At 50.4% G+C, this 23,710-nt stretch overlaps 1 protein-coding gene across 7 annotated transcripts in view; it reads left to right on the top strand.

The window, feature by feature from the left end:
* The window catches only part of CRHR2 (corticotropin releasing hormone receptor 2), a 102,317-nt gene that overhangs the window by 54,889 nt on the left and 23,718 nt on the right, over positions 1-23,710 (top strand). For all 7 annotated transcript variants that reach the window (XR_006354051.1, XM_043971994.1, XM_043974610.1 and 4 more), the window contains 5 exons: positions 13,812-13,897; positions 15,697-15,803; positions 16,281-16,398; positions 18,632-18,785; positions 19,324-19,384. Coding sequence is in view for 6 of the 7 variants with exons in the window: in XM_043971994.1 (XP_043827929.1) it covers positions 13,812-13,897; positions 15,697-15,803; positions 16,281-16,398; positions 18,632-18,785; positions 19,324-19,384 (526 nt within the window). In the remaining variant the exon portion in view is untranslated. The remainder of the gene's footprint in view (positions 1-13,811; positions 13,898-15,696; positions 15,804-16,280; positions 16,399-18,631; positions 18,786-19,323; positions 19,385-23,710) is intronic.

Below are 23,710 nucleotides of genomic sequence, written 5' to 3'. Positions count from 1 at the left end.
GGGCAAGTCACTTAACCCCCATTGCCCAGCCAAAAAAAATTAAATTAAATTAAGGATATATTACAGATCTCTCCACTTCCTATTTAAAGCCCTTTGTAGTCCAGCTCCAAAGGGATCGGGGGCTCCTTCCCCTATAGACCAGACTGTGTCAGTCAGCATGGACTTATTAAGCAAAGAGACACAGAGAGACAGAGACAGAGAGAGTGCATTTCCTATGCTCTCACCACGTTGCGAGCACTGGGGGTACAAAGACAGGGAGCTGAAAAGCGGAGGGGGGTGTAGGAAAGTCTGTGGGCAGGGGCGGGGCTGAAGGAAGTTCCTTCCTTTTCGTTAATAAATTCCACCCTTCCTCTGAGGCTCAGCCTGAGAGCCTCCCCAGCACTCCCGTCTCCGGTGACTGGCCAGCGCCAGCTTGACTGGATGGGTTCACCGAGGTCCGAGTTCCAGCTGCTCTGACCAAGAGACTGCAACCGAGTCTCCTGAAGTCGTTGGGCCCCCTCCCTCCTCGTGCACTGAGCGTAATAACATCTCCCTCGTCTAACTCGGGGAGGAAGAAGCTCCGTAGATTGCGAGCAGTGACAGAGAGAGAAGAAGTAGACCGGGAGGGGCTGGAACCCCCGAGTTCAAATCCCGCCTCAGACTCTTACTGGATCCGTGACCGTGGGCAAGACCCTTAACGCCTTTCAGTCTCAGTTTCTTCCTCTATAAAATGAATTAATAACTCGGTCCAGAGGGTTTTAAGGATCAAATGAGATAGAGTACGTGAAATGCTTTGTAAACGCTAAAACTCCTTCCCTCACAACAGTCCTTTGAGGCATGTAATTCAAGCACCATTTTTACAGATTAGAGTTCCAAGAAGTTGGGGGGGCGGGGTAGGCCTTCCCAACTAGTCTACACAAGAAGCCTCCCCTTGCTTTCCTCTCGAGTTCTCTGCCTCCGATTTCCGAAGACGCCATTGCACTGAAGCTTCCCTCTCCCAAATTATAGTGATCTCATGGGGGCCCAATCCAACGACCTCTTCCCAGGCCTCATTCTCTTCAGCCTCTCTGCAGCTGTGGAGGCTGCAGGTCACTCTCTTCTGGATTCTCTCTATTCTCCAGGTTTTCAAGAGGCGGCCCCTCCTGCTCCTTCTCTGTCTCCTTGGCTAGATCTTGTAGGTCACTGGACATCCCACAAGGCTCTGGCCTGGGCCCTCTTCCTCTTTTCTCTTTCATTGTGTGATCTCAAAAGCTTTCATGGATTCAGTGATCATCTCTCTCATGATTATTCTCAGATCTCCTTATCAAGCCCTAACCTCTCTCCTAATCCACAGTCTAGCATCTCCAATTGCCTGTAGCTGGATACAGGATATGGTTTGACATCCTCACACTGGATGTTCCATGGATCTCTTAAATGCCAAATGCTCAAAACAGAATCATTTGTTTCCCTCCCACCCCCTTTCCTCTTCCTAACTTAGTATCAAGGGTACCACTATCTTCCCAGACCCCCAGGCTTGCATCCTCCACAGCTCATTGTCTCTCCTCCTCCCATATCCAATCTTGCCAAGACCTGTCAATTTCACTTCCATAACCTTTCCAATCTGCCCCTTCTCGATTCTGGCCCTGCCCCCACCCTGGGGCAGACCCTCTTCGCCTCACACCTGGATCATTGCAGTAGCTGCTGCCGGGGTCTACCTGCTCTAGTCTCTCCCCACTCCAGCCCATCCTCAGCCACCAAAGCCTTCTTCCTATAGGGGCCAGCTCCAACCATGTTCCCCTCTAGTTGCCAAATGCGGTGGTTCCCGATCACCTCCAGGATCAAATACAAACTCCTCTCTTTGGCCTTCAAAGCACTTCAGGACCTTCCCCTTCCCCTTTTCAGTCTTTGTACACCTCCCACCTCTCCTCAAAGGGCACTGGCCTCCTAGTTGTGGCTTCCCTTGGGGCATTCTCACAGGCTACCCCTTGTGCCTAGAATATTCTCCCTTCTCATCCCTGCCTCCTGGAGAACTTCCCTGGCTTCTTCCAAGTCCCAGCTAAGACCCTACCTTCTCCAGGAAGCCTCTCCTGATCCCCCTCTGTTCTTTCCCTCTGTGGTTTTCTTCCATTTTTCTGTCCATATCTTATTTGCATGTAGTTGTGTGTGTAGTGTCTGCCCCTCTAGACTGTGAGCATCTTGAGAGCAGCCACTGTCTTTTGCCTTCCTACATATTTCCAGCACTTAGCACAGTGCCTTGCATATAATAAATCATGAATAAATGTTTGTTTGTTTATTGACTGACTGACTGTGTAAGAGTTGGGATTTGAACTCAGCTTTCCTGGGGCAGCTGAGTGGATCAGGAAAAAGTTCTGTGGTTCTGAAATCCAATGGCATGGGTTTAAATCCTATCCCTCGTAAGCTATGAGCTATCTGGCCTTGGGCAAGTCGCTCCTCCTTGAGCCTCAGTTTACTAATTTGTAAAATAACAGCATCATTCTACATAGAACCTCTGGCCTGGCCTTCATTTTGCTTTTCCTCTCTGTGTCTGTACACTTCTACCTGACATCTCCACAGGATCAGTGCCTTCCTTCGGTTCAAGTTAGGTAGGGGAGGCCTTGGTGCATCCCAGTTTGGGGATGAGGAGTGACAAATGAAACCCCTTTCTTGCATGGGAGTCAGGGATGAGTTTGCAGCTTGGTTTGAATGTGTGGAGGAGGGTCAGTCTCCAAGAGAGACTCCTGAAGTGCAAGCTCAGGCACTGGGTCTGGGAGCTTCATGCATGCTTTGGTGGCATGGCCCTGCAGGCCTGAGTGCAGCCCACCCCATCTCTGGTACAGGCACTGAGCCGTCATCGCTGCTTTCTTTCCAGGCTGCCCTCACTTCCTCCTTTGGGATGCAGGCACACCTAGAGGGGCTCATGTGTTCACATACACATGCATGTGCACACACATATGCACACACATATACATGTGCATGCACACACATTTTTGCCCAAACCTATATATGCACACACAATGCATACGCACACATGCACCTCAGGGGGAACTGAATCTTCAGAATTTGCCTCTGGCCACAGGATTTCACAGGCTTCCACTGGTCATTTGAGTCTAGGAGGTGGCACGATCAGGGTCATTGCTCCAGTTTCATAGTGGAGGAGACTTAGCGGCCCCTGTAGGGCCATGATGCTCGAGAAGGACTCCGCAGGCACTGGCGCCCAGATCTTCTGGGCCAGTGCACATACCGCCATTTTGTCCTGCCTCTGACAGTGGGCCAGATGCTGAGATGGGGAGGGAATTTCCCAGCAAGTGGGAGGGGTTAGGAGACCTCAGAGGTGATTGCAGGTGTCTGTTTTCCAGAGGGCATGGCCCCAGAGACAGGTATGCCTGCTGAAAGGCTGTTCCTGAGCCTCCCTGAGTGTCTCTGAGTATGAGATACACACCTGGGGCCAGGAGACCAGGATGTCTGCCTGTGCTTGCCCTCCTCCTCCACTCACTCCCCTCCTCTCCCAGCGTCATGGTGATAAGAGCCCAGGCAGCCCTTGATGGTTGCCAGGGGTGACATTGTACAAAGGAGACCCTTCAGACTAGAAAAGAGAGAAAAGCCGTGGGGCCTCCCCCACCTACACTGTTTGCTTCACACAATGGCTGGGGATGGAGTCCTGGCAGCCCCCCTGGATTCGAGTCATGCCTTTCCTCCTTGCTCCTGGTGTGTTTCCCTGGAGAGGACCGCTTTTATCCATACAGTGTCTCCATGGGTACAGGGAGAGGAGTGAACCATCCTTTCCACTGGACCAGTGATGTAGCTGGGGCCTGGGGAGGCTGAGAAAGCAGGATAAGGGACTCAGGGCTCCTCCACTGAGTCATAGCAGTTCAGGGAGAAGAGTGGGGAAGCGTTTCCTGTGGATCCAGAGGATTCCTTGTGGAATGCTGACAAAAGGACCCCATCACCCGGCCAGGTACCCCTCACATAGGTGCAGTCATCGATGACCAGGGCCCCTAAGCTTTTCCAGAGGATGATTTTCTGACACTAATAAGTCTGTGTGTGAACACATCCATTTGGAATTCCGCAGGGAAAGCTGATCGAAGCCCGTTCCTACCTGCCCAGTCTGTGAGACCCTCGTTGGTCCACATCCTCCCACAGGCTCCCTGGGGTCCACCCAGAGGCCCTGCTTCCTTCCCCCTTACCTTCTGAGGACCTCAGTGTAGCCCTCTGGCATCCATTTGGGATCCCTCAATCTTGCCCTGTGGCCATCCCCTCCTCCTGGATGGCCTCCTCTTGTGCTCCGTTCATCCTCAGAATTCCCATGGGCTGTGTGCTACAGTATGCCCCCAGCCATCCCACCCCTTGGTTGCTCTCTGAGGATGGTCATCTTTAGTGCTTTGGAAATAAGTGTATTTCATGGCCTGCTGTCACAAGACAACATTTACAGAAGGCCAGCATCACAAAGATGAGCCTTCACCTTCATAGGAAGTATGGGCTCATCCAAGGGGCTTCCTAATTCTCTGAGAGTGATCCTGTCCTCTTCCTCCTTTTCAACCCGGACGACTTCATAGAGTGCCAGTACAAAGGTCTGTGGTCATCTGAAGAGCCTTTCTTCATCCCCTTGGGCTTTCCAGTGTAGATGTGATTAAAGCTCTCTTCCAGGAGGGCCTGCAGGAGTCTGTTCAAAGGTGTCCACAACTGGAAACATCTGGGGAGCCACAGGCTGATGGTGTCCCCTTTGGCCTGCAGCCCTCCCACAACCACAGGGAATGAGCATCTCTCCCATAATACCTCCTCTGCCAGTGTTAATGATCAGGGGTCCCCTGTTGTCCATCTTCCAAGGATCTGTGAATAATTGCAAGGCATAGGTAGGAGGCTCCTTGGTAGTGGCCTAGGAGCAGGCATGATGCCGCACACAGAAGATCCTGAAGCATTAAGGTCTTGGATCTTAGCCCCTGGAGCTACTGTTGTAGAAGCTTTGAGTTGGGAGGAGCCTCAGGGGTCCTCTCTGTCCCCTGTCTCACCTCTGCACCGTCCCTGACATGTGACCACCCAGCCAAGTCCACTTGTTCTCCCTTGTCGAACATCCCCGATGATCCACGAGTCCATCTTTGCCTGAGCTGAACCTGCCTCCAGCAGTGCCCACGCCTGCGTTATGGAGCACACAGAGGAAGTCCATCCCCCACTTCCTTTAGGGCCCTCCTTACAGAACCTCGGGTCCCAGAGTTGGTAGCAGTCTCAGTGGCCATCCAGTCCAACCCCCACCTGAACACACATGACAGGTGGTGCCCAGTGTCTATTTGGAGACCTCCAAGGATGGGTACCCATCATCTCCCAAGGCAGCCCAACCCATTCTGACTCTGCTCCCATGGTTAGGAAGTTTTTCCTGACCTGAGCCTCCATCAGCCTCTTGGAACTGAGTCCCTGTTGCTCCTGGTCGTGCCCCCTTCAGCCAAACAGAGCAAGGTTAATGTGATAGCTTTTGGTCAACTGTGGGGCCAAGCTTGGCCTTTGCCCACCTCTGACTCAGCCAATGGGCATTCAGAGGAAAGAGAAAACCCATTGGGCCTCATCATAGATGTCTGACTAAGAACTCGGCTGAGGCATGTGGCAATTGATAGGGACATCACTCACTCACCAGCCCATGGTCTGGGCTTTGCCAGGAAGGACCAGCAAATCTATGTCTTTCTCATGTTGAACACTTTGCCCCATCTTCCTCCTTCCACTTCCTGATGACATGAGCCCTTAGAAAACCCCAGACCATGAGAGAGGAGAGAGAACAAGCCAACTGTCCTGGTTCACAAGGGGCTGAGAAAAAGGAACAGCATGAGGTTTCCAGAGGAGCAGAGAGCGATGGTCAAAGTGGCCCCCTTGTCTTCCTTTTACATGATCTCATCTTCCATCTTGGGCCTTCACACAGGTTGTGTCCAAGCCCAGAAGCCCCTCCTTCTTCACTCCTGCCTGGCCTCCCTACAAGACTCAACTTAAGCATCATCTCCTGAAGGAAGTCTTCCTGATTGCCCCAGAAATTACTTTATATTTCTTATTGTGGTGGACAGAGAACTGGCCTCAGCATCTGGAAGACCTGGGTTCAAGATCCTTTCTAATACATATTGGCTGGGTGACCCTGGACAAGTCTCTTAACCTTACTCCATGCCCCTAGGCACCTCCCTCAGCCTAAAAGTTGCAGAAAGGGTGTTTACCTGCATTGGCAATGTGAATTTCCTCACCTGGGAGTTCCCACTATCCATTAAGTCACAGCTCCAGTCCATCCCTGTCTCTCATCTGTATGTATCAGATGGGCTATTTTGTTTCTCTTTGTACCTCTGGCACCTGGCACACAGTAGGTGCTTAACTGATGCTTGCTGAAGTGGATTGACTTGAGCAATATCACTCATGGGGGTCCCTAAAGGGGAAGGATGGTTGGAAGGAGAAATGCTTCTGCATCCAGAAGCAGGAGGCACCGTGACCTGCACTGCTTAGGCAGCCTGTGTGAGAACATAGCCAGAAAGAGCCCCCTGAGATGCACACGGGCCTGCAGCTCCCTCCAGCTCCCTTCCCTTCTACCCTAATGCCCACAGCTGTCCTGGTGGCACACAAGCCCTGCAGCGACTTGGCAAGGTCATGGGCATTTCCATGGTAACGGATGCAGCCCTTGTCAGAAATAGCCCCTGTTTGTGCTCCCAGCCTCACCATGGCCATCTGGGGTGGCATACCTGAACCGCATTCAACGTCCCTGTCATGTGATTTCCCACCCCTGCTCAAAGACTCTGCAGAAGGAGTGCCCAGGCCAGTGTACTTTAACCAAAGCCCTCCCCACACCCCCTGATATAGGCCTCTTTGCAATCCTCACCCAAGGCCCCCAGCCCTTTGGTGACCCTGGGAGATGGGGAGACCTGGGCATGTTTGCAGGGAGCAGGGAAGGAGCCAGCAGATCAGAAGGGACTGAGGGGAGAGAGAGGGAAGGACCCCAGGCAAGCTTCTGCCCCATGAGGCCATGACCAAGGGCACATATGGACGAGCTGTCCTTTTGGAAGAGAAGGGGAGAGGACAGCTAGGTGGCGCAGTGGATAAAGCACTGGCCCTGGATTCAGGAGGACCTGAGTTCAAATCCAGCCTCAGACATTTGACACTTACCAGCTGTGTGACCCTGGCCAAGTCACTTAACTCTCATTGTCCCACCAAAAAAAAAAAGAATAATATAAGTTAAAAAAAAAAGAAAAGGAAGAGAAGGGCCCCCTCTTCATCAGGGGCTGGGGCAAAGGAGGACAGATGGGGTGGGGTGGGGGAGAAAGAGGAGTGGAGGAAAGAGGGAGCTTACCACAGATGGTCTCCATTTCCTCAGGACCGTAGAATGCAGGCGAGGAGGGAGGTGGCAGCCCAGAGGTCTGAGGACAGAGAAGGCTTCGAGGAGCCTCTGGAGGAGGTCAGGGAGTCAGTCAGGCATGAAGAGTAGGGTCGCCATTGAGGTGGATTCAAGTACGTTTGTGATGTGCTCCGGGGACGAAGTTCAGTAGCGCAAGAGAAGGAGCAGAGAAGGCAGCCACTGGGCACGAGCCAGGGACTGGGATTGGCGTGGTGTGTGTTTGTACGTGTGAGTATGTGAGAGAGAGTGTATATTGGGCACTTGTGGAGAGGACCCGAGGGAAGCTGGTTGGCTGCTTCGATTGCTCAGCCGGGGATAAGGGAGGGAGCTGAGGCCAGAGCAGAGCTGATGGACTGAGGAAGGGACTGGAGAGCAGGGTGATAACTAGGGTTAGGAGAACCCAGGCAGGAGAGGAAGTGGAAGGGTAGGAGGTTGGGGTCAGAGATAAGAACATTGGAGTTCTGAAGCCAGGAGGCAGAATTGTTCTTGTAGAAGGTTGGACCAAGGATGAAACCATCCCTGCACTGGCTGAGGGGGAGCAAAGGGGAACACGACGGGAGTTCTGAAGGGTGGTGGCCTCAGAGGCCAGGATATCTTTGGTCACAGGCAAAGATGATGGCAAGGGGTTTGGTGGGGAGAAAGGTGGAGAGGAGAGGAGAGGAGAGGAGAGGAGAGGAGAGGAGAGGAGAGGAGAGGAGAGGAGAGGAGAGGAGAGGAGAGGGGAGGAGAGGAGAGGAGAGGAGAGGGGAGGAGAGGAGAGGAGAGGAGAGGGGAGGGGAGGAGAGGAGAGGGGAGGGGAGGGGAGGGGAGGGGAGGGGAGGAGAGGAGAGGAGAGGAGAGGGGAGGGGAGGGGAGGGGAGGAGAGGAGAGGGGAGGGGAGGGGAGGGGAGGGGAGGAGAGGAGAGGGGAGGGGAGGGGAGGAGAGGGGAGGGGAAGAGGAGAGGGATGGTGAGAGGAGGAAAGAAGAAAGGAGAAGGGAGGGGAGGGGAGGAAAGGGAAGAGGGCACCAAGGATAAAGTCTTGAGGCCATGACAGCAACACTTAAAGGATAAGATATGGCCCATGAACTCACAGAGGGGCCGAGGAAGAGCAATCAGAAAGTAGGAGGGGGGAGTAGTAGGGTGGGGGAGGGGTCATCATCATAAAGGCCTAGGGAAAAGAGAGCTGGGTGGTCACTAGCGTTGAGCGCTGCAGGAAAGTCAGAAGTATGAAGAGTGAGAAAGGCTTTTGGTTGTGGTAAGAAGGAAATCGTTTTGCCGGCTCTTTCAGTGGATGGGATGAAAGCCAGATTTCAGGGGGCTGAGGAAATAGAGGGAGCAAGTATATATTCTTCCTTCTAAAAGTCTGACAGGGAATCCTCTTCTTTGCAGAAGTGGGGGACTATGGGTGTGGAATATTGCAAACACAATCAGATATGATTGCTGTATTGGTTGGTTCTGCCAAACCGTTTTCTTTCTTTTTAATTTTTGTTAATCAATAAACATGTATTAAGCACCTACTATGTGCCAGGCATTGTGCCAAATGCTAGAGATATAAAAAAGGCAAAAGCCAATCCCTGCCTTCAAGGAGTTTACAATTTGATGGGGCACACAAGCTTTCTGAATAGGGGAGGAGAATGGTATCGAATGAATGGTACTTACAATAAAATGATAGGTTTCTAAATGAACTACAAGTTTGGTGTTGCAGGGAAAGAGAGAAAACAGCAGTTTGAGGGCATAGCAGGGTCAAGGGAAATGTGGGGTACTTCTTTATAGGCAAAGGGAAAGACACTAATAGAGAAGTAATAATAACAGCAGACATTTCTTTAGTACCTACTATGTGCCATGCACTGAGCTAAGCGCTTTACAAATATTTTCTCACTTGATCCTCACAACAACCCTGTGAAGTAGGTGATATTATTGTCCACCTTTTACAGATGGAGAAACAGGCAACTAGAGGTGAAGTGATTTGCCCAAGGTCACAGAGCTAGCAAATGTCTGAGGTTGGATTTGAACTAAGGTCTTCCTGACTCCAACCCCGGGGCTCTAGCCACTGCACCATCTAGCTGCCTCTGTAGGTCTGAGATTGAAAGAAAACATGAAGATGGCCATCAGATGAGGGCCCCAGAGAAGAGGGGAACCTGGACCAAGCTTGCCTCTCCCACCTGAGTAGGAACTGAGGGGCTCAGTGAGGACGAGATTACAAGAGGAATCATCTGCAGGGTTACTGGAATCTTTGAGGGTGATGCATGGGAAGAGGTAGCTGGAGAGGACCCTGTGCCACTGCTGAGGCCGCTAAGGAGGGTAGGAAATGCCCTAAAGATGCCAGCATCAGTCAATAGCAGAAAAGGATTTAATGGCTGTTAATAGATTTCCATGATCAAGAGGAAGGACAGCACCAGGAGCAGGTGGAACCAAGTGGATTCTGGGGACCATCGAAAGACAATAACAGTCGTCTTGACTGACTGAGTTCCTCCCCTTTCTGGGACCCACTTAGCTACATGAGCTTCTGGGCACTTTGTGGCTCAGCATCCTCTCCAAGGTGCATGTCACAAGCCCCCATCAGCACGTTTTACTTTTACTAGTCGGTCATGGAGCACAACCCCCTCCTCTTCTCCATGTGGAAACCAAAGCCCCAAAAGTCTCTGGGGAGGCCCAGGGTCACACCTGTGAAAAGTCTCCGAGCCGGGGTGCACACGCAGCCCCTGGGAGCCCGAATCCCCTTCTCCCGCCCCATTCACACACAGGTCCAAATGGGCCCTGACCCCAGGATATTGGGTCAGGTTACTTCAGGGGTCCTGGGCTCCCAACCATCATGCCCTTCATGTTCTCAGAGAGACACAAAGATGCTGCCAAGTGAGGGGAGAAGTCACTGGGCCAGCGGGAGGTGGCACTTCATGAAACCTTTAGGTCTAGAAGAAAGCTGCTGACTGCAGCAGATGCTTCCTCAAGCAGGAAGTCCCTCCTGACCTCCTTTGAGCCTCCACCTTCACATCAACTGACTCTCCAGCTAAGTTCGTTTGCACAAGATGAGCTTAAGAGGCCACTGAAGAAACACTGCCAGAAAATCGGCTTCCACAGAGACTTACAGGGTCCTCGGCCAGAGTTTAGACTGGACACTTTGCCTTGCTTGTGGAATGTAAGCCCACTTCATTAAGCAGCACTGATTGAAGCCAATAGAATTTTAGCCTCAAGTCCATTCAGCTCACAGGGGAGCTAGTGAATAAGCTCGATGAAGCATTGATTAAGCGCCAATGCTTTGAGGGTGGTATCATGGAGGACAATCATGTTCTACTGCCTTGTGTCTCTTGGGTGGTGGTGTCAACAGAAATCCAGAATGGAAGGAGCCCACATTCTGAATGGGACCCAGTTTGGCAGATCCAGTAGAGGTCTAGTCTCTCCCTTCTCCGATCCATCCTATACTCAGCCGCCAGACTGATATTCTTACCCTCAAAGGCCATTTGGTCTGACTTCATTCTACAGGATGGGGTCCGGGGTGGGGGAGGGGGAAAAGTAGGCCCAGAGAGGAAGTGACTTGTCCAAGATCACGTAGCTAGGGTGTAGCTGAGTCATGATTCAAACAAGTCTTCTGACTCCAGGCCCAGGGTCTGTAACACTGTGCACCCCCATCCTTTTCCTTAGCTGAGTCCAGTTGGTCACACCACCCTGTGAAGACCCCCTGGAGGGCTCTTCCTTCCTAGAGCATCAGGCAAAGATGGGGTTTGTGGGATGAAGGCCACTGTAGCACCTGACCTTGAGCATCTCAGTTTCCTTGTCTAGGGCATAGTCTGCATGCACCAAATGTTGCCAAAGGCCCCTTCCTGCTATGACCTGCTTAGGTTCCACACTGGGCAGTCAAAGCCAGTCGGCGCTCAACTCCCAACACCAAGGACCAAACCTAGAACAGGGATCCACAGATGGGATGGGTGGGCTCTCTGGTGGAGATGTCTGCACTGGGGCCTCAGAGAGCAGGCTCGCCAAGGCTCAGACAACTGCCCTTGGCATCTGTCCTACCTGTGATTCTTGCCCATATAGATAGCGGTCCCTGGCAACCTAGCGGAGAGTCTGAGGCTGTGGGTGCCCCCCCTGTGGCTGCCTCGGGGATAAGCGCCTCCCTCCTCCATGGGCTGCACCTCAGGCAGCAGACGTGCGCACAGTCAGACACAGTCTCTGGGCCACGCTCAAAGCCTCCCTAGCTAGAACAGCTTTCCTTGGCAGAGCTGCCAAATGATCATGACTTTTTAATGATTGAGTTCCCAAGCAGCTATTAAAAACCAATTCCTTTAATAAAATACTCTGTTCTGGAAGCCCCGCAAGTATGAATTTAATTTTTTTTTAATTCAGTGCCTGTCAAATAAGTGGAGGTGACTTTTTAAATTAACTTGGTTTGAGGCTCTCTGGCTTCTGCCATAGTCCTCTCCTGTCTGAATCTGCACCAGCATTTCCATGTGAGTCTTCCACTCTGTAGCTATTTTCTTATTTAGAGTTAACAAAGGCACAAACCACAACAGAGCCTGACTTTTTCTCTGTTGTGGTTGTGATGGAGCCAACCCCTCCCTGCACTATCTCAATGCCGCTCAGCCCAGAGAGCCGAAATGCAGCCACGTGCTGCTGAGAGCGGACAAGCAGGTAAGTGGGCACAGCCAACCCTTTTTCCCTGCTGCCTGCATTGAGTGTTCAACAGCTGCTGAGAATTCAGAGAGGTCAATCTGAAGTGGTCATGTGACTTTGGTTCTGATTGGGCTAGAGTCGTGTATGGCCCACACACCATTGGGTAGCCATACACGGGGGTCCCAATGATGTACACAAAAAATAACCGATGTCAGGGGCAGCTAGATGGTGTTGCAGTGGATAGAACACTGACTCTGGCATCTGGAGGACCTGAGTTCAAATCCAGCCTCAGATACTTACTAAGCTGTGTGAACCCAGACAAGTCACTTCACCCCAATTGCCTCCCCCCACAAAAAAATAAATAATAACTCATGTCTCAATATGTGTAAGTGGGGGCAGGGAAAATGGTTGTTTTTAAGCCATTAAATTTAGAGGAAATATGAAAGTAAATATTAATAATCAAAACCTCAACAGTGAAGCAAACAGGAGAGTCAGGATTGTGCAGCGGGAAGATCCCCTGACCTGGAATAAGACGAGCTGAGCTCAAGTGCTAGCTTTGTTACTTACTGCCTTGTGACCCTAGGCAAGTCACTTCACATTGCTGGGCCTCAGTTTCCTTTTCTGTAAAAGAAAAAGGCATGACTAGGAGGTCTCTAAAGCCCCTTCCAGCTTAAAATCTCTGCTTCTATGATCCAGGACCAAGTGTGAAGCCCAAGAGCTAAAGGTGCACACCTTCACACAGGTTCTCCAGGTGGGGCCTGGGTCAGGGGGGAGGTCAAAGGAGCTCTCCAGGTGTGTTCCATTACCGGGTCTTTCAGAGGAGCTCTGGACCAGCACAAAATGATCAAAACATTTACCAATTGGTTAACCAGCATTCACTTCTTAAGGACCTACAATGCAGTGAATTCAAAAACAAAATTCTCAAAGTCTTTGCCCCCTAGAAAAAAGAAGAAAGAAAGAGAAGAAGGAAAGAAGGAAGGAAGGAAGGAAGGAAGGAAGGAAGGAAGGAAGGAAGGAAGGAAGGAAGGAAGGAAGGAAGGAAGGAAGGAAGGAAGGAATGGAGGGAGGGAGAGAGAGAGGGAAGGAAGGAAGGGAGGAGGGAAGGAAGAAAGGGATGGAGAGAAGGGAGGGAGGAGGAAGGGAAGGGAGGGAGGGAGGAGGGAAGGAAGGGATGGAGGGAGGAAGGAGGGAAGGGAGGAGGGAAGGAAGGAAGGAAGAAAGGAATGGAGGGAAGGAGAGAGGGAAGGAAGGAAGGAAGGGAGGAATGAAGGAAGGGAGGAAGGAAGGAAGGAAGGAAGGAAGGAAGGAAGGAAGGAAGGAAGGAAGGAAGGAAGGAAGGAAGGAAGGAAGGAAGGAATGGAGGGAAGGAGAGAGAGAAGGAGAGAGGGAAGAAAGGAAGGGAGGAAGGAGGGAAGAGAGGGAGGAAGGAAGGGAGGAAGGGAGGAAGGAAGTGAGGAAGGAAGGAAGTGAGGAAGGAAGGAAGGAAGGAAGGAAGGAAGGAAGGAAGGAAGGAAGGAAGGAAGGAAGGAAGGAAGGAAGGAAGGAAGGAAGGAAGGAATGGAGGGAAGGAGAGGGGGAAGGAAGGAAGGGAGGAAGGAAGGGAGGGAGGGAGGAAGGAGGGAAGAGAGGGAGGAAGGAAGGGAGGAAGGGAGGAAGGAAGGAAGGAATAACAACAGCTGAGTGTCTAGGATTGTGCTTAGGACTGTGGATACTGAGAAAGACAAAAAGCTCAGTGCCTCCCCTCAAGGGGCTCACATTCTAATTGGGGAGATGAAAAATGACAGCAAGTCAATGACGAGGCCAAAGCTACACTCTAAAGCTTCTGTAAGAGCCGCTGTAATGGCCACATGTACTGCCTCTCCCGTGCCATGCCCACCCCTCCTCATTCTGACCACTGGCTTGGGTCCTGTTTGCAGGGAATGCCTACCGAGAATGCACAGGCAATGGCACCTGGGCCTCGAGGATCAACTACTCCCAGTGTGAGCCCATCTTGAATGACAAGGTGAGTGTCCCCTCCCCAGACACGCTCCAGTCACCACCACCCCGACAGGATGACACAAATCCACCCCCAAAGCCTCATGGGCAGATGTTTGGGTCATGGTGCTCATGAGATTCTAGAGGGTGATGTTCATACAAAAGCTTTTCCTGGGCCCCCGGGGTGCCCAATCACAGAGGAGACAAGAGGGAAGGTCACAAGCCTGGTTCTCCAGGAGCTCACAGGGTGTAATGGAAGCACCAGAAAGAGCCCTAGAGAAACAGAGCGAAGGGCCCCCGACTCTCACACCACCTGGTCCCAGGGAGGTGGGCAGCAGGCAGCCAGAGGCAACCAGGAGGCTACCTTCTGGACAAAAGATGCTCACATCCAGCACACGAGGAAATCTCTTTCCGTATTTTATACAGACCCCCCATTTCTGACCACAGATAAAAATAAGGAGTCACCTATCTTAGTCCCCAGATATGAATGAGAAAGACTTGGGACTCTTCCCAGTATTTAAGTCCACTCGCAAATAATGTCCTTAAAGGGCAGGGATTTGTTACCACTGGAATATAGTGTGGTAGGGAAAGAGTAGACTTAGAAGCCAGAGACCTGGGTTCAAATCTCCCTTTGCTTCTTCCTCGTGTCTCCCCCCACCCTGGCAGCAGAATGCCAAGCAAGTCCCTTAACTGGGGTGTACCTCAATCTCCTCCTTCATTAAAGGGAGAGAACACACCTGACACTCTACAATCAGATCACAGATGTGAAGACTCACTAAAGCATTAGAGAAATGTGACATTTATTATCAGCATTTCCTGCCTTGAAGGCTCCCTGAGAAAGCACTTTGTCAACCTTACAATGCGATGGAGATGCCACAGAGTCGTGTGCTGGAAAGGTTTAACAAGTGACTCTCCAAAAATGTACTCAGAACAGACTTTTCCATCTAATCTGAATCACTCCCTTAAATCTGGACAGTGAACAAAGCTATAACTCTGGCCCTGTGACCTCGGACATGACTTCCATTCTCTCTGGTACCCTCAGCTTCCTCGTAGTGGGGGGGGAGAGGGGCTTCCCAAGATCATAGCTGAGGTCTCTTCCCAGTCTCATTCCCGTGAGCTTCTGTCAGCTAAACAGTGATGGGTCTGAAGTCTGGCCAGGGCAGGAGCTCTTTAATGTCCCCTGCCCAGAAAGCTTCTGTACTGGATAAGCCTCGTCCCCTGATTGCCCCAGTTGGCTCAATCCAATCCAATGAGCATTAAGCCAGGTATTTTGGGGATCAGGGGAGGCTTCATTGAGAAGATGGTAATTGAGCTAAGCCTTCAAGGTTGGGTAGGCAAAGATAGATCATGGGAGAAAGCATCCTGAGGGGTCAGAACAGTATGAACAAAGACAAGATGGCTGTAAAGCCAAGGACATTGGGAGAGATGTCTATAGCTCAAGAGCCCTTCTCATCCATGATCTCACTAATCCATCACAACACCTTGTGAGATAGGCAGAGATGGTAAACTGAGGCCCAAGGGAGACAAGTGACTTCACCAAGGTGGCACAGCATGTTAATGTCACAGCTGAGAGTCAAGGTTTGGCATCAGGCCCCCGTGCTGATGACAGAAGACAAGGTGTCTCCCCACCAGCAAGGTGCTCTGAATCCAGAGGGTGGAGGGATCCCTGCCCTGCCTCAGAAACACTCCAGAAGGAAACTATTTGGGAGCCAGGCCCATGGCCCAGGCTCCTTGCCCAAGAGGGGTCTGGGAGGGCAGCTTCTTCCTGGGCCGGCATCATCTCTCCATCCCCCATCTCTGCATCTGTCTGTCTGTGTCTCCCCGCAGAGGAAATATGACGTGCACTACAAGATAGCGCTCATCATCAACTACCTGGGTCATTGCGTGTCCATGGGGGCCCTCCTCGCAGCGTTCCTGCTCTTCCTCGGCTTGCAGTGAGTCACAGCCCCTGTCCCACTCATACCGACACTTGTTCTTGGGCTCGCTCCTTCTCTCTGTGTGTCTATCTCTTCTGCTGTCTCTGTCCCCGTATCTCTCTTCATCTCACTGTCTGTGTTGTTCTCCATCTTGTTCTTTCTGTCTCCATCTTTGACTGTCCCGGTCTATGTCCCTCTTGACTCCCTTCTCCCTTTGTCCCTCCTCCCCCATGTCCCTTCTCTCCTGGCTCCTTCATTCCCCTGACCTCTATTCTCCTCTCCTCTCTCCCCTCACTCTCCATTTCCCTCCCCCAGGCTTTTGGTCCTGGACGGGATAGGAAGCCACTGGAGTTTAATGAGTAGGGGGATGCCATGTCGAGACTTAGGCTTTAAGAAGATCACTTTGGCGGTTGAATGGGAGGTGAGCTGGGCTGTGGCAGCCTCCCCTGATGGGGGTTAAAACTCCTCACTCACTGCCTTTGCCTCCCCACACAGGAGCATCCGTTGCCTCCGGAATATCATTCACTGGAACCTCATCACGACTTTTATCCTCCGGAACATCCTCTGGTTCCTCCTGCAGCTGATTGACCACACGGTCCATGAGAACAATGAGGTAAGGGGCAGGGCCAGCTTCCAGGACTCTTGTGGGGATGCAGTGAAGCAGCAAAGCACAAAGACCATCGACCTTTAGTAGAGGCTAGCGAGCTCAGTGCTATTCCTGGCACAACTCTAGAACAGTGCACACAGGATGGCTTGTGGGCATTTAGAAGAAGTGGGAAGGTTTACATCCCCAAGACATCCCCCAAAAGAGAAAAAGACCTATTTGTACAAAAATATTTCTAGCAGCTCTTCCTGTAGTGGCTAAGAATTGGAAATCAAATCAATCAATCCATTGGGGAATGGCTAAACAAGCTGTGGTATAGGATGGTGATGGAATATCATTGGGCTATAAGAAACGACAAGCAGGATAATTTCAGAAAGGCCTGGAAAGACTTGTATGAACTGATGTAGAGTAAAGTGAGCAGAACCAGGAGAAGGTTGTGCACAGAGACAGCAATATTGTTTGATGAAGAACTGTGAATGACTTGACTATACAATGATCCAAGACAATCCCAAAGGACTAAGCATACCATCCACCTCCAAAGAAATAACTGATATTGGTTGAACACAGACTGAAGCATGCTATTTTTTACTTTCTTTCACTTTTTTCTTTTATTCAAGTTTTCTCATAAAAAATGACTGATATGGTCATGTTTTACATAATTGTACATGTACAACTTATATCTCATTACTTACTGCCTCATGGAGGGGGGAAGGAGGGATAAAATTTGGAACTCAAAACTTTAAATTAAAATGTTTATTATTTTTTTAAAAGGAGAAGCAGGGACATGAGCTCATGAAGCAGCTTTCTAGATCCTCTCTTCCCTGGGGACAAACTAACCCCCAGCCCTGGCCACCTTAGTGAGACAAAACCCTTGTCTGCCTAGAAGACAGATGTGGCAGATGCCAGTAAGCGGCTCCTCTCGTGCCCTCCCCAGTCACAGAGATCTCGAATTGGAAAGGAGCTCAGAGGGCAGCCAGTTCAGCCCATCATTCCCCAGACCCCCAGACTGGTCTTCTGTCCTATGGGCATCAAGCATCAGAGAGGGATCGAGGCCAGGTCCTCAGGCTTTCCCCTGCCCCTCTGCTGTTGGGCGATACAAAGCACAGAAGAGCAGCTTCTTATATAAAACTGAAAGTCCCTCGGAGTGGCTGGCATCGTGCCAGGGCAGCCTTGCTCAGCTGCCTGCCCGCTGGGGGTCCTCTCCTGTCTGTGTATTGTGTTAGTGGTTCATCGGCCTTCCTTTTTCTTTTTTGTGTGATTGTCCCAACCCCCCACCTCTCCTCTGCCCTCAGACCTGAGTCCTCCCTCTCACCAAGCCAGCAGAGCAGCGCAAACTCCCTTCTAGGCCAGGGCCTCAGACAGAAGCCGTCCCTCTGTCGGGAGGATGCTCCCTCACTGGCCCTTGGGAGTCCTGATTGTTCCTTGTAGCGATCATGACTCTGAAGTCCTTTGGAGTGGCTTGTCTATACAGCATTGTTGTTATCCTATAGCTTGTGCTCCTGCTCATTTTCTTCTGCATCAATTTATACAAGATTATTTATCAAGCGAGGTCCTGGAGAAGATGGGAGGGAAGTGCTCCAGGGCATAGCTAAAGAGCTTAGCCTTGGCAAGAAGGAACGTCTCCCTCTAAAAGGAGGGGAGGAGAACATGGGAAGGCACAGATGATAATTGTTAGGCTGTGGAGGGCTGAGCCTGAGGGCTGAGATTCCTGCCATATAGTCTCCATTTTGGTTAAGAAGGACAAAGTTGGGGGCCACTAGGTGGCACAATGGATAAAGCCCTGGCCCCGAATTCAGGAGGACCTGAGTTCAAATCTGGCCTCAGGAACTTGATGCTTATTAGCCTTGTGACCTTGGGCAAATCACTTAACCCTCATTGCCCTGCCAAAAAAAAAAAAAAGGACAAAGTCGAAGTTTGTTGGGGGAATGCTGAGGTGGGGGTCCTAGCAGAGAAGAAAAAGGCTAGGAACAATTGCTGTATGACATGAAATCAGGAATGAATCATTGTAGACCAGGATTTCTGAGGTGTCTAACTGAGACTGAAGTGAGAAAGTAATTGATAATGAGTGAGCTTCAATTCCTTGATATCAACATTTATTAAGCACCTACTAAGAGCCAAGTGCTGAGGGTCCAGTGATAAAAGTGGTGATGTCTAAGGTCCCTTCCAGCTTGAGGATTCCATTAAGAGACAGCTCCGAGTATTCATCCCCCTCCACTGACCCTCTCTCCCGACCTGGACTCAGGCTTGGTGTCGATGCATCACCACCATCTTCAACTACTTTGTGGTGACCAACTTCTTCTGGATGTTTGTGGAAGGCTGCTACCTACACACAGCCATTGTCATGACCTACTCTACAGACAAGTTGAGGAAGTGGGTCTTCCTGTTCATTGGATGGTGTAAGTGGTTTTGCAATGGGAGGGAGGGGATTGTCCTCGATCAAAACCAAGGCTGAGCAGAATGTTCTTCACCATTGTCTTCTGTGTATTGAACAACATACATCCAATACAGGCCAAAAGCCCCAAGCTCTGGTCATCTTCCCACTGGATAGTTCCACTTTATTATTGGTGCTGAGTGGGGGAACAGACGCATGGATAATCCAAACACAAGGGATGTGCCCCTAAATCATGGATAATCCAAAGAATTCTTGTCTAACTTGAGAATGCTAGCAGAGGGGCACAAACACACAAACACACACACACACTACAACACTGAGATATCTCCTTTCCCTCCATGCCCACCTAGGGCCCCATTTTACTTCAAACCTCTGTTGGTCTTCAATATGGCCAAATGGAAGAGAAAATTCAGGGGTATAATCATGTGTCCCATTCATGGGGTGGATAAGTGAAAGATGTCATTGCCCATTGTGCTGGCATCTCTCCTAATTATTCATAATACAAATGCCTTTCATAACCCTAACAACTGTCTCTCTTTCAGTCATCCCCTGCCCCATCATTATCGCCTGGGCCATCGGCAAACTCTACTATGAAGATGAGCAGTGAGTTAAATAATTCATATTTAAGTGTGTGCATGTGTGTGTCCTTGAATCAGCTCCTACTTACCTGGGGGACTAGAGGGAAACAGTGGGAGAGAAAGATCAAACTTTCGTTAATCCAGACCCAACCTCTGCATGGTTCTGAGAGACAGAGTATCACAGGATCATGGAGTGGGCATTGGGAGGGCCCTTAGAGGCCCTTCATTTTACACATGAGGAGATTGACATGCAAAGAAGATCAAGGATCTGCTGAAGGTCCCACAGGCAGCCAGGGGCCTCCTTCTCTGGGATTTCCCTCATTGGCCTTCTTGGCGGAGGGCCAGGGACTCAGGGCTGATGTACTTTCCTGACACCATTTTTCAAACAGATGCTAGAATGGCATTCTTCAGAAAGTTTGCACCAGATTTAGCCAGAAACAAGGCTGAGATGTGAAGCAAGGCCCCACCACTGTGGGATTTGGACAGGTGCCTGAAATGATTGAACAACAACAAAATATATGAGTGTGGACATATGCGTGCACCTCTATACAAATATACACACATGTACATGTGTATTATGCTCCAAGAAGCCACAGACATGATGAAGGACAAGAAAACGTATCCTGTTTTCCAGATTAGGAAACAGGCTCATATTGGAAGTTCTCTGTCAGGGCCACACGATGTACTAATGAGCTAGTTAGCACCAGAATCTGGGAGCCCTGAATGGCAATTCAAGTCTATTTTTGCCAAGCTTCAATGTATCCAGAGTCAGAGACCTAATTCTGTGACTGGGGATCTCAGCCCTACTCTGATGCCTAATGGGCAATGAAGAGGCAGGTTGCTCACTATGCTTGTGTTTTCCCTGTGTATGGTATTGATTTTCTCTTCTCTTTTATCATCCCTTCCCTCCCTTCCTTGGGGAAGGTGGTTGGAAAGAGCCTGTCTATCTCTGGTGAAACTTCCTAACAGTTAAAGGGAGCTTTCATTGGCCTGTCTACCTTAAAGTGATCATGGCTGGGTGCTTCTCCTTTTTTTCCTTTTTTTTTCTGGGTGCTTCTCTTTGGTGAAATGAAACCAGCAGCCTTGTTTCCACCAGCGATCCAAACTGTCCTGGCTCTTGCAGTCATCTTGTGACCCCCCCACCCCAGCAAGGAGGCAGGCCATTCCCACTAATGATGGTATTAGGAATTCATGAACTGGGTAAATCATCCTCATCGAACCCCAGCTCAATATGTGTCAGCTTTCATCAGTCACTGAGCAATGGTGCATCCCAGCTGCTGTGTGCACAGTCCTGGCCCCTGGTTCTGGCCTCCAGAGGCCTACAATGGCCCCCAACAATCTTCTTGGATCCCTGTTCTCCTCCTGCCCCAATGCTCTGCCTTCCCATGATGACTTCCAGTCAACCCAGATTGCCCTTTGCAGGTGGGACCCCAGTTTTCCATGGCTGACATTCACTGAGACATCCTAGGCATGCATGTGGGAAGGCTCCACAGCTGGTCTGAAAGGGTGGGGGTTACAAGCTATCTGAATCTGGGTTTGAATCATGACTCTGGGCCAAGTTATGCATCCTGGAGCACATCATGAACTCATGAGTCTCAGTTTCCTCATATGTAAAGTGGAGCTGATACTTGTAGAACTTACTTCACAGGCTTATTGTGTAAGAGTCAAGTGAGATGCTGCAGGCACAGAGTTCTTCAAAGTTCAAAGTACTAGATGAATATCAGCTACTGCTGTTGCTGCTGCTGCTGTCCTTGTTCATGTCGCTGTTGCTATTGGTGAGCTGGAATCAGTGCTGGTGAAAATGTGTGGTGTGACTACATAGATGCCCATAGATGCCACTTAATTTCCTTGTTTCCACACAACATTCCACTTATGGGTGGCTCTATGGCTGTAGTCAGTAGGAGCTGAACCTTTAACCTCTTTTCAACACCCTTTACTGAACACAGTGGGAAATTGGGTGGTCCCATGTTTGTGAACATCCTCCTGTAAAAGATACCTCACTGTGTGGGGTTGGGGGAGATGATCACTTGGGTCATGGAATCAAAGGGCACATTCATGAGAAATGACCTAATGAGGCAGCTAGGTGGCGCAGTGGACAGAGCATTGGAGTAGGAATCATCAAGACCTGGATTCAAATCTCACCTCAGATTCTTACTGGCTGTGTGATCCTGGACAAGTTATTTCACTTATGTCAGCCACCGTTTTTTTCTCTGTAAATCAAGGACAACAATAGAATCTGCTTTATGGGGTCACTATGAGAATCAAATGAGGTAACACCTGTACAGTGCTTTGCAAACTTTAAGGAGCTATAGAAATGTTAGCCATCACCATCATTGTCATTATGGCCACATGGACGGTGTTTCTGTGAGCAGTGGAATTCCATCTTCAAGTTAAGTTCACCTAATCTCATGGTCTGGGAGGTACCCTTGAGGGGACTGGACATAAGCTGCTTTTGTTGGGTTTTCCAAGCCTTGTCATCAGTCCCGGTCTTGAACCTAACCCCAAATTTGCTATACCCATTCAAGACACCAGGGGTACCAACAGTTCCAATTCTCGATCCTTGCCTCCATGAAATGTCCAAAGCATGGGCATCATGGCAGGTCAATAAGTCCTCCTTTCTATAGTGAGGAAGTCCTATGACACTCCTGGAGGACCTGAAGTTGTATGGATACCACTTCTTTATGGCTTCTGCCTGGGTCCCAGAGGTGACTAGAGGCAATGCCTCCCCATCCTCAGGCTCCAAGTGTCCTGAAAGTGCATCCATTCCAGCTACATGGGTCACCTACATGAGGGTGGTAGGTGATGTGAAAATAACAGCACCCTCATTGGGGCATGACAACATCATAATAGCTGGGGCTCTCTAGGGTCAATTCAGTTTTTCAGTCTATTATTACTATAGTAGGCAGCTTGGGTGCCTCCAGGTGGTGGTCTAGAGGGCAGCCCTCTTGGTGATCAGCTCCCATTCACTCTGTTGTGATTCCTCTCTCCACAAGCTGGCTGACTTGTCATTTACCTTGGACTCTGGTGGGGACTCTCCCCAGGGAGTTCCAAACCTGAAAAGCACCAATGAAGACCCCCAAGACATCTGTCTTCACAAAGAGCCACCAGCAAGGAGCGGTGGCTAGCGAGTCTACACTTGAATCTGAGATATAGATAGACAGACTGACAGACAGACAGATGATAGATAGATAGACAGACAGATGATAGATAGAGCAAGCATTCATTAAGCACTTACTATGTACTCAGTCCTGTGCTAAGCACTGGAGATGCTAAAACAAGAAAAGAAGGTGCCCCTTACAATCAAGGAGCTTCCATTCTAGAAAAGGCAAGACTGAAAGGGGAGGTGGAAGATAGAGGGGAGAACAAGACAGCCAATGTGGAGGTGGAGCACGCTGGCAAGTGAGCTGGAAGAGGAGCTGGACACTAAAATGGAAACAAAGACCCTGATGGCCCAGGGCTCTCCTGATGTGGGAAGCCCTGGATCCATATTGGCCCCCAGATGTTTGGTTTGGAGCTCTCCTGTCCCACAAATATGTATTTCCTACACTCCAGAACCAAGTATGCACCAGCCCCTCATCCCACAAGTCCCTGAGCTGCACAGTAAGCTCTATCCATGTGCCCAGTCTCCTTAGCAACCACTCACTCAATCAGCAATGATTTATTAAGCTCTTCTATGCCAAGAAAGCCAAAGTGAGTCTCTTGCCCTGAAGGAGCTTTCACTCTAATGGGGAGACAACACGTACACATATGAGAACACGTCTCTATCAGAACATGACCTGCCCATGTTAAACCTCCCCCTCCCTCTGCCATCCCAGCCTGTGCTCTACTTTACATCCACCACCAAGAAATCCCAGTCCACATGCTGGAGCCTTCCTTCCCTCCTCCTTTCCTTCCTTCCCCCTTCCTTCCTTCCCTCCTCCTTTCCTTCCTTCCCCCTTCCTTCCTTCCCTCCTTCCACTTCTTCTGGCTAATTCCTTATCTCTTCAGACTCCTCCCCATTGGCCTTTGAAAGCTCCTCAACCTAAATGCTTCAGACACTCTGGTGTTCCATGACTCACAGCCCAAAAGCGCCATTGGCAGAATATTGGTATTAAGCAAATGGGCCTGTGCTTCAGGGAGAGGGATCATTACAAGAACTCTGTAATTTCCCAGAGGCCACCCAGCCTGCTCACCTCCTGCTGCTGGCTTGTGGGCCAAGCCTGCCTGTCTGCAGGGCTTATCCCAGGCAGGGCCACTGTTCACCCCAAGTTTACAGGCTCTGACCAAGTACCCGCTAAGTGCCAGGTGCAGAAGGTATGGAAACAACAGAAGCAGCCCCTGCCCTCCTGGGCCTTGCATTTTCCTGCTGTCC

Source organism: Dromiciops gliroides, chromosome 1, assembly GCF_019393635.1.
Source record: "Dromiciops gliroides isolate mDroGli1 chromosome 1, mDroGli1.pri, whole genome shotgun sequence".
In the NCBI taxonomy this organism is placed as follows: Eukaryota; Metazoa; Chordata; class Mammalia; order Microbiotheria; family Microbiotheriidae; genus Dromiciops; species Dromiciops gliroides.
Note: the sequence above shows the minus strand (reverse complement) of the source record. Positions and strands in the feature narration are given on the sequence as shown.